Source organism: Sinocyclocheilus rhinocerous, unplaced genomic scaffold (genome assembly GCF_001515625.1).
Source record: "Sinocyclocheilus rhinocerous isolate Xijiao unplaced genomic scaffold, SAMN03320098_v1.1 scaffold1492, whole genome shotgun sequence".
Classification (NCBI taxonomy): Eukaryota; Metazoa; Chordata; class Actinopteri; order Cypriniformes; family Cyprinidae; genus Sinocyclocheilus; species Sinocyclocheilus rhinocerous.
In genome coordinates, this window is record NW_015636532.1 from 78,680 (window position 1) to 89,138 (window position 10,459).

Below are 10,459 nucleotides of genomic sequence, written 5' to 3' on the forward strand. Positions count from 1 at the left end.
TCAGCGGCGTGAACCGGCATTCCACCGGCATTGGGCGGATTTGGCTGTCTGTCCTCTTCATTTTCCGGATCCTGGTTCTGGTGGTGGCGGCGGAGAGCGTGTGGGGCGATGAGAAAGCGCACTTCACCTGCAACACCCAGCAGCCCGGCTGCAACAGCGTCTGCTAAGCCCGTGTTGGAGTACAGAAGAAAGTGTATGTATGACAGAAGAAGTACAGCACTGCGTCCAGACTTGTAGACTTTTTACTATTTATGTATGAGGGGATCATTCTAACTTTGGACTTTTAAGAAAGGTGAGTCTCAAACTATAGAATTAACTGACTCTCACACACTCCCTTTATACACACACACAGGCTGATACACAAACTGAGTGAAGACAGCACAGGAATAGCATCTGTCAGAATGAAATCAATTTAATACCTTTTCAGATTAATGTCCAATACATGTAATGTCCAATACAGTTTTTCACCGTATATAGTAGGGGAATTTACCGTTAACCATTTAACAGGTTTTTACTGTAGCATTTTTACAGTCTTTTACCGTTACATTCACGGTCATTTTTTACAGTATAGCTCAACTGAGAGCTTTTAGATTCATATATAATGGTGAAATACTTTTAGAAATGTATTATTGGAATCTATGTACATAAAGGCCAAGGTTTTCAAACTAAGGTCCAGACAAGTTCCAGAATTGTTCACAGAGACATGCAACAAAAAATAAATGAATTTATAAAATAAAATAAAAAGGACTGAATTTCATTTTAGTTTTCTAAACAGAAAATCATTCGAAAATTATTTAATCAAATCACTAATTGTTTTGCTCACAAGTAAGATATAAAAAGATGTCAGTGTCAACTTAATATAAAGTAGATATTTTGTATTAGATATTATCTGGAAAGTAGATATTTCCAGGTAATATTTGAGACAAATTTATAATATATTTTTTTCACTCTATACATAAAATATATAGCTGTCCCATTCGCAAGGGCAGCGTCATTTTTGGGGTCCATAGCATTAAAAAGTTTGAAAAGTTAAGACGCTTTAATGGTTAGTTTAAGATAATCTGTTAACAGACAGTATGCAATACAGAAAGTGTGAAGTGTGTTGGAAGATCCTTATGTGTGTGTGTGTGTGTGTGTGTGTGTAGGGGTCAAGTATGTCCACCTGTTTCAGGTCATGCTCAGGCATGAAGACATGTCAGTGAAACCTCAGGGCCACATGACCAAACACATCCCTCAAACATGACAAAGAACCTTCAACCCACCCCACTAATAATATATGTGTGTGTTAGCGTGTATCTGTGTGCCTATGTAAATAAATACATAACCATATTTTGGAGACAAATTTGGACTCAGGATTAATCTAAATCTGACAAAAATGAATGATTTTTTTGCAAAAATTAAGGTTTCTGGTATGATTAGGTTATGGTATGTTTAACTATACATGTATATTCAATAGAAGTCTACAGAACGTCCACATTTAGATGACTAAGTAGACGTGTGTGTTTATACATGCTGGACCTTTTCTTTTCTTTTTGGACCTAAATTTAAGAAAAAGTTAATACATAAGTAAGAGTATACATTTTTGTAGGGAAGTATTGTACCCTTTTGTAGGGATGTATTGTAAGGCTGACTGGATTGTGCTTATTCATTTCCCTTATTTTTTTAATTTAGATAACCTTTGCCAATTATTATTCAGACTAATTAATGTAGAATTTTCATATCATAATGTCATTTAGTGATTATTGGCCATTACTGGTTATTAGTCTTATTAAAATGGGTGTATCTCGGTATTTTTGTGTGTATTTGCAGGTGGGCACTCAACAGTAATGGGAGACTGGAACTCGCTTGGGAAGCTTTTGGAAAGTGCCCAGGAACACTCCACGGTGGTGGGCAAAGTCTGGCTCACCGTACTCTTCATCTTCCGCATCTTGGTGCTCGGTGCTGCCGCAGAGAAGGTTTGGGGCGATGAGCAGTCCGGTTTCACCTGCGACACCAAACAACCCGGTTGCCAGAATGTATGCTATGATATAACCTTCCCGATCTCTCACATCCGATTCTGGGTGCTTCAGATCATCTTCATCTCCACTCCGACACTGATCTACCTGGGCCACATCCTGCACCTGGTGCGCATGGAGCAGAAACAAAAACACAACGAGGCGGGCGGGATGGACAAACAGGCACTTTTGAGCACCAAATCTGGAAAAGGTCCCATACGTGACGAACAGGGGAAGATCCGTCTGCAGGGAGTCTTGCTACGCACGTATGTCTTCAACATCGTCTTCAAAACACTGTTTGAGGTGGGCTTCATTGTGGCACAGTACTTCCTGTACGGATTCGAGCTCAAGCCACTGTACACCTGCAACAGATGGCCCTGTCCCAACACCGTCAACTGCTACATCTCACGACCTACAGAAAAAACCATCTTCATCATATTTATGCTGGCCGTGGCCTGTGTTTCTCTGCTGCTCAACCTGGTGGAGATGTACCACCTGGGTTTCACCAAATGCCGCCAGGGTCTTCGATACAGGCGCTCTCATTCTGTCTGCGACACTGAATCTAAAGCGCCTAGTGAGGATGCGGTGGTTCCGTTTGTGCCAAACTACCCGTATTTTCCACCTCACGCACCACCTCCGGCTCCCTTTCCCACAGAGCCACACTTCAACCTCTCAGAACCCGATGAAACCTTCCCGCCACACGGCAGCCGCTCTGTTTATAAGCAGAACCGCGAGAACATGGCTGTAGAGCGCAGCGGGAAACCGGACGCCGCAGATGTCAAGATCAACAAAACAGCAAATTCTGTCCCCGGATCACCAAGCCAGCAGCGCAGGCCCAGCCATTCAAGTCGATACAGCAACAACAAGACCAGGATGGATGACCTCAAAATCTGACCAGACGCAAACAAGACTCCTCGTTCGCTCACAGGCTCTGAGAGCATGGCAAGAATAAAAGTGTCATTTAGAGTGACATCAGAATCAGGGAGTCCGAATGAAAATTGGTGTGATGCTTTACTTGAATTCATTTTGTGGGAACATTGCAATAACTTGATCATTAATTGAAAAGATTGATGATTGAATCATAAACTAAAGTCATATGGAAGCTTTGCTTTGATAAATCATAATTGGTAAGTCAAAAAGTAGAAATTATGATACATTAAGTCATAGTTATGACATAAAAAGTCAAAATTACGGCATAAAGTATATTATGAAATACAAATCATGGCATAAAAAAAATAAAAAAGTTGAAATTATGAGTCATTGTGACAAATTTCAACAAACATTTTTCTTATAATTTTGACATTTTGTCATCATTTTGATTTCCATAATTATGAATTGATCTCATATTTTTTACTTTTTATTTCAGAATTATGAGTTAGTATCTCATAATTTCAACATTATATGTCATAATCATGATTTACCAAAACATGTTTTTTTCTTACGTGGCGGAAAAGGGCTTTCGTAAGGATGATCACTTAAAATTAATTAAAAATGCTTTTCAATTACCAACATTAAAATACTTAGGAGACTTACGGGTAAAATGTGAACGTTTTAATTTTGTGAGGTTTTTAGGGGGCGGACTGACTGTGGAGGAAAACTAATTTATATTTTTTTCAGTGGCAACACTAATCACATTTTACAAGTCAACAGCTTACAACAGTTACATCATCTAGACTTGGCTGACTGTCTTAACCAGGTGTTTACAGTGTGTCTATGGCCTGTTTAATTTTTAACTAGTACTGTATGAATGTACCATCCACATTCTCATGTAAACATGAATGATATAAAGCAAAGTTGCTATGTGCGTGTTTACTGCTTAAATAAACACTGGAGACTATTCTTAGAGAGCTAAAATAAGTGCCCAGAGACACTTTGTATGTGTGTGTGTCCGGTTTGAAACCTGAGACAGGTCTGGCAGACGGACGGGAAGGAGCACTGATTGGCTAAATCTGTTACATTGGGCAAGAGTACAGATTGACTCAAGATGTTGCCAAAAGCATTTGTACAACAATAATGACTGTTTTTGCATTATTGTAAGGGGTAGGTTTAGGGTTGGGGTAGGTGTAGACGTTAATAAAACACAATCTAATAGGTAGAAAATGTAATTTATTGTTAGCTTCCGTTTTTTTTTGCTGGATCCCTTCTAGCCACAACCAATAAACAACGAGAGGAATAACAAAGTGCAGTTAACTGTAAAACTGTTTGCATTACAAACCAGTGTATTCATAATTAATACATCAAATTAATATATAATATTAAAGTAAGACACACCCGTTTGCAATATCAAGCATCAAAACAAGCTGTTTTGTACAGCTAAAAATAGCTGAAAGCGGATGACACTGGAAGCCAGGCCCATTATATTTACAAATGGCCACGCCCACTCTTACCGCAAAAATAAGGTGGTATCCAAAGTTTTGAAACAGTATCTTTTACATTTTGAAATGCTGCATGACCAGAGACCTTCTCCCAAAGGGAGACTACAACCTCTGCTTAAAGCTGACATGAAATGAAAATGCACCCTATTTTCTAAATGTATGTTTTGTGTGTGAACAATTCATCCATACATGTTTTATAATTATTATTATTATTTACCTCATAATTCTTAATTAAAATATCATAACTGATCTGCCGACTTCTCTCTGGTGTTGTATGCTGGACTTAATAATTAAGTCCAGCATACAATAAGTACAGCATAAAAATAACACAATCTGGGCCTGGTGCTTTTTTCCTTAGATTGTGTGACACCAGCCTGTCTGAAAACTGTCTGACCCCCATCTAAACACAGATCTTCAACAGATCACTGGAGCTGTGCAAAGTCCCTTCATGCTTCAAACGCTCCACCATCATCCCCATCCCAAAGAAATCCAAAATTACAAAAAAAACACACAACACTATTTATACACTCATACAATTATTTATCTAACACACATACTTAGTCTACACCTCAAATTTGCACATAATATACCTGTACATACAAAACTGTCTATTGTAATATACCTGCACATACAATTGTCAATTTACATATTGTTATTCCTTATTTACTTGTTCTATATATATATTTTTTATTATTATTCTTTTATTATCTGTGTTTTTGTTCTGTCGCTGTCATTCTGTTGCACTGCGGAAGCTTCTGTCATGAAAACAAATTCCTCATATGTGAAAACATACCTGGCAATAAAGCTCATTCTGATTCTGATTAAATCTGCTTAAACCTATCCCTCCCCAATTCAGACATCTCAAATTCCAATCAACAACCAACGAAAAGAACAAAGTTTTTTTTTCTTTTTCGATATCTGCTAATACTTCCATTTCATTGCGACTAGATGCATCCCAATTAGGAGATCAAAAGCTGTTCTATCTGAATGGAAGTCAATGGAAAAGAGTTATACAAATTATTGCGCTATAAATTCATTTATTTTGTGTGGAATCCATGTGTTGCATAATAAATCTACAGCTTTGTAGCTCATCTTCAATGTTTGCCATTACATTTTCATTTTGAAGCGATCTAGAGCATGCTTACAACAAAATCAAAGCCAAAAATGGGATTCATGATCAGCACTTTCGATGGTTTTAAGGATTATGTACGGTCAAAGTCAAGACCCAGGTTACAATCTCCCCCTTTTAAGAAAATTGTGCATGTCTCACAACAGATGCTGCCATAGTGGCAAGAGTCAGAGGACACAATGTCAAACTGTGCCAACATGACCGTCATAAAATATGTAACCTTCCTCATGTGGCTTATCAAAGGCAGCTGAAGCAGATCACAGCAGGGACCTGTCTGCATGCCTGCAGTTGGGATCGATCACACTATTGACAGCACTGTGGAAATCCTGCTTATATTGTTCTCAGAGTAGCAGAAGGCTGTGATATTCCCATGTTCCTGGATCAACATCAATGTTGCTCCTAGAACAACATAAGAGATAGAGAGAAAAAGAGAGGGAAGATCCTTTCTTCATACATTTTATTTTATCATTACATTTTCATAATGTGACAGTTTATGAGGCACAAACAGATTGTAACAAAGTTATATATTTAAGACAAAAAAAAAAACATAAAAAATAAACTAAAAATCAAACCGACCACACTATTACCCTGAAGTACATGAAGCGAACATCAAATGTTCAGCAAGAACAGTACGAGGGCGACTCTTGAGATGTAATACTAATAATTTATCTTTCAATGCAACTCCTTCTGCAAGTATTTCTATGGACTTTGTGGTTAGTGTGCAAGAATACAAAACCAAAACAACATCTTCCTTAGATGACCAACCAATCGAATGGAAAATACGCACTACGGCTTCCAACTCTGAGGTGCCTTTAGCTTCAGAAGAACATAATTACTTTATTACACACAGAACGAAAAACTTTGTTTAGCTGGTGTAGACCTGACACGTCAAACGGAATAACCACAAAACACCAACTTCCCTTTCTTGCACTCACCACCACAAGCTCGCAACATTTACACAAAATTCAAAATTAAGAACGATTCTGCATATCCATGTGTCCATTTTAAGCATCATACAACAACTCTTATGATAGGCGATTTATCACTTAATGTTTCTTACAGCTTCGACTACATGAACTGACAGAAAAATTACTTATACACTTTTTGCATATCATTTACAGCACAACAGTTCTAAATATTTTTCTTGCTAAAGCATTTCAGTATGTTCTCTATGATATTTTTTTAATCTGTAAAATAATGACAGAAAATATACTTCTTGTTTTATGACAAAATTCAAATATATTTTGATACTAATCTCCAAAACGATTGCGAAACATGTTTAAAGATGAAATAGGTTTTAATTAAATGGAAGCACTTGTGATCGTACTGAAGTCCTGAATCAAAAACCAATAAGGCATAAACCACAGATTTCGGTTTGTAGACACAAACACATTCAGTGAATCAGAATTACATGACTATAATCTGGAATAATACAGACCTTCAGTGCAGTGGAATGTGATATGATGTGGACTAAACTCCGCCTCCTCATTAGCATAACCATTCTGGGCATTCCTAATCAAGTCTCTACAGAAAGAACGAAAGAATTTCATAGCTCATTCGAGCAAGGTACGTAATGTAAGGCGACATACGTGTTATGGAACAAGATATTTTGAATGAATTCTCAAACAATATAATTTTTTCAGCCATTAGCAGTTGATTTCCCTTACAATCATCCTTCCTTTTGTGGTCCTACATGTCAGGCTGGGAATGACAGACGTAGTGCATGTGAGCTGTTTCGAGGTTACTTAATGGATAAAGCAGGCAAAGCCTTTTCATGCCGTCATCCCAAATCACACGTGCCATTTATACTATTATTTATAATATAATACCTCATCTATAATACATCATAATACCTTCATCTACATTATATCACAATATCTCACACCAATCATTTATATTACACAGACAACATCGAACACTAATCTTTTATATTACATCAAAATACCTGTTTTTCTTCATACTGTGCAATCTGAATCATTTTATACTTCAATTATTTTTTGGGGGGTCCCTATGATTTGTACTTGTGCGTCTGTATATAAATAAAACGATTTCCTCATCTGTAACGGACGTAAGCGTTTCACAAACACTGACCTGTACAAGTCGCACAGAAAAGAGAAAGAGGAAGGGAGAGGGTTTATGGCTTTAAGGGCAGTGTTTTGCTGTGATTGCTCTGATATAGTGTGTTAGTGTTCATCTTTAAGCTGGTTTTTGCGTGCGTGTGCGATCACAGAATCTGTGTCAATGGCCCGTTCGAAGAAGCGAACGACAGACGGTTCATTCAGGAGAGACGCAAGAATCTGCTCGAAGGAGAAACTCCAGTCCCCGTCTCTGACTGCAGAGGGCGAGCTGGGGGTGTCTGTTGGCGTGTCCAACACGGGGCTGCTGGTTCCGGTGGGACTGCTGGTGGGCGTGGAAGGACGCGAGGTTGAGGTCGGGGTAATGTCAGAGTGGGATGGGGCAGTTTCTTGTTGATTGGCCGGAGACTCGGGTTGGTCGCCTTCACCCTCGGCGAGGGTTTCAGTCTCAGAGCTGGTGGGTAATGTTGGGGAGGTCTCTGGCTGAGCCGTGCTGGTGGGTGTACTTTGGGGCGTTTTCTGCGGGCTGCTCTCCTGTAGCTTCCGCCCTACCTCCTCCATACGCAGCAGAAGACTGGTCACTCGCGCCACAGCACGGTACAGACTCTCCTCCTCCTCGTTGCCATGGAACACACCGTACAGAGTCTTCGTCAAACCAATAAACTGCACCTGGAACACAGTCGATACAGTCTCTTTAATTAAACTGAACTGTGTTTATATGGCTTAAATGTGGTCAGAAATGACAACAAATCACTATAGAGGTTACCACGGACAACATTCCTATTACACTTCAATAAGACAAGTCTCCACTTGAGTTTGTATGTGTTCAGGACAGTGAGAGCAGACAGACTATGGCAGAGAACAGGAATAGAACTGCTCTGAACAAGGTCAGTGAGCAGAGAATGAACGCTGATGACACTGTTGTCAAACACCTCAAAGTACTTGTGGAATCATCACTGATCAGGACAAAGCCAACCAGGTGCTATACTTAAATAAGAATGAGCAACATTCATACATTGTTTACATTCAGATCAAAGCGTAAACAACATATCCGCGTATATACGTTGTTTACGAATGTGATACGTGTCATATGTATGTGACGCGGAGGACACGAATTGTTGAATAAAGTCTGTGACGAGTGGGGGCGGGGCCGAGAGCCGTGGGAACGGAGCGAGGCCGGTGGAGTAACTGATGATGAGCGACACCTGCACCACTCACCGGTCTCGAGTCCCACGGAGGAGCTCCGGAAGTATAAAAGGAGGAGTTACGACAGTGAAAGACGAGAGAGGACCAGGCCTGGAGTTTATTTTGTGTTTTGTGTGTGGCAGTCGTCCGCGAGGGGCTGCCGCTTTACTTTTATTTTGTGTTTGTTTATTTTATGAAAGTGTTAAATGTTCGCCGGTTCCCGCCTCCTTCTTCCCGACCGATGAACGTTGTTACAAAGTCATTATTTTTGTTTTCTTTGCACACAAAAAGTATTCTTGAAGCTTGGAAAAATTACGGTTGAACCACTGATGTCACATGGATTAGTTTAACGATCTCCTTGCTACGTTTCTGAGCCTTGATCGTGTAAGGATCCTTGCTGTCTATGGGAGGGTAAGAGAGTTCTTCAAAGAATGAATGAATGAAATGAAAAGAAAGGATGCATAAGGAGCCATAGAAAGCAGTGGAAGCTGACCAGAAAGACGAGTAGAGAAAGAGTGATCTTCAGCCGGAGGAAAAAATCTAGACGACGGTAAAATCTTACACTCCTGGGTCCCTGAAGAAACACACAAAATATGCATATATGCACACATTCTACTTTTATTTGAATCGGTAAAAAAGTGTCAGTCATAATCTGTCATAAGTTATGGATAAATCTGCACTTGTCAAAATTGCCTATTGTTTTAAAAAGGCAGTCACACAAACATGCTACATGACCTTATCACCATCAAGAGTGATGGGTTATTTAGATAAAGTGCTGGTATCTTAGCAGTTACAGATCCAGACTCATACTACATTGGCCCTATATTAATATTATGCCCTTCAGCCAAGCATAAGCATCACAAAGTACTAAATGTACTTTAAGATCCTTTGGATCAAAACAAAAGTGTCAAATAACTAACAAAATGTAAAATTTACAAATACAGCAAATAATGAGGAGATGTAGAGGTTAGACATAGATAACACAGGTTCATAGAGGGGGCAGATATATAGATTAAATAGGGTTATAGAGGTGTATAGATTACATATTTGACCCATCTATTACCATGTATATCACTGAGGGGTTAGATTTAAATATTATATAGAGTTACAGATAGGTTAGACATATAGATTATGCAGAGTTATACATGGGTCAGATATATAGATTAAAGGGGTCATATGACGTTGCTAAAAAGAACATTATTTTGTGTATTTGGTGTAATGAAATGTGTTTATGCGGTTTAAGGTTCAAAAAATGCGATGAGACAACAACACCAATAAAACCCATTATAAACGAGGCATTTGTTGCATCCAGTGGGGACATAATTACGGATTATAATGACTTATACTGTCTTTTTACGCGTTGCGTATCGCGCCGCGTAAACATAAAACCATGTCTGCATTTGTGATCGGAGAAACGACAAACAACAAGCGCTACTCTACACTGCCCAAAACTCACGTTTGAATCGTCAGTGGCAAATTCTTTAAATATAAAAACATACTTACAGGCTGTGAGTCAGAATCTAGGCTGTCCTTGCAAAGTTGAAATTGCCCCACTTTATAGAAACAGACACCGGCATTGTAGGCTACTCTCCCAGGAAACAGTCCTCGTCCTCCATAAAATGCGCTGCACACATCTGAATATTTGGGTTGAACTGTTCTGGAACAGTGTTGTAAATACAACTTAACCACTAATTTCTAGTT

At 39.0% G+C, this 10,459-nt stretch overlaps 2 protein-coding genes across 2 annotated transcripts in view; one reads left to right on the forward strand and one right to left on the reverse strand.

Annotated features, from left to right (window-relative positions):
* The first annotated feature begins 177 nt into the window (after positions 1-177).
* On the forward strand, positions 178-2,888 carry LOC107747814 (gap junction alpha-3 protein-like). Its single transcript, XM_016562421.1, has 2 exons — positions 178-193; positions 1,810-2,888. Exon 2 carries the CDS (start codon positions 1,827-1,829, stop codon positions 2,886-2,888), a length of 1,062 nt encoding a protein of 353 aa, XP_016417907.1. The 5' UTR covers positions 178-193; positions 1,810-1,826.
* Positions 2,889-6,055: 3,167 nt separating this feature from the next.
* Positions 6,056-10,459, reverse strand: part of LOC107747824 (TBC1 domain family member 8B-like) — a 15,861-nt gene continuing 11,457 nt past the window's right edge. The window contains exons 17-18 of the mRNA XM_016562431.1: positions 9,229-9,332; positions 6,056-8,242 (exon numbers count right to left, since the gene is read on the reverse strand). Coding sequence (XP_016417917.1) covers positions 7,682-8,242; positions 9,229-9,332 — 665 coding nt within the window. The 3' untranslated portion in view covers positions 6,056-7,681. The remainder of the gene's footprint in view (positions 8,243-9,228; positions 9,333-10,459) is intronic.

Bases quoted from the DNA above. Each gene is read 5' to 3' on its own strand.
- LOC107747814 (XM_016562421.1), top strand. From the start codon at position 1,827: ATGGGAGACTGGAACTCGCTTGGGAAGCTTTTGGAAAGTGCCCAGGAA.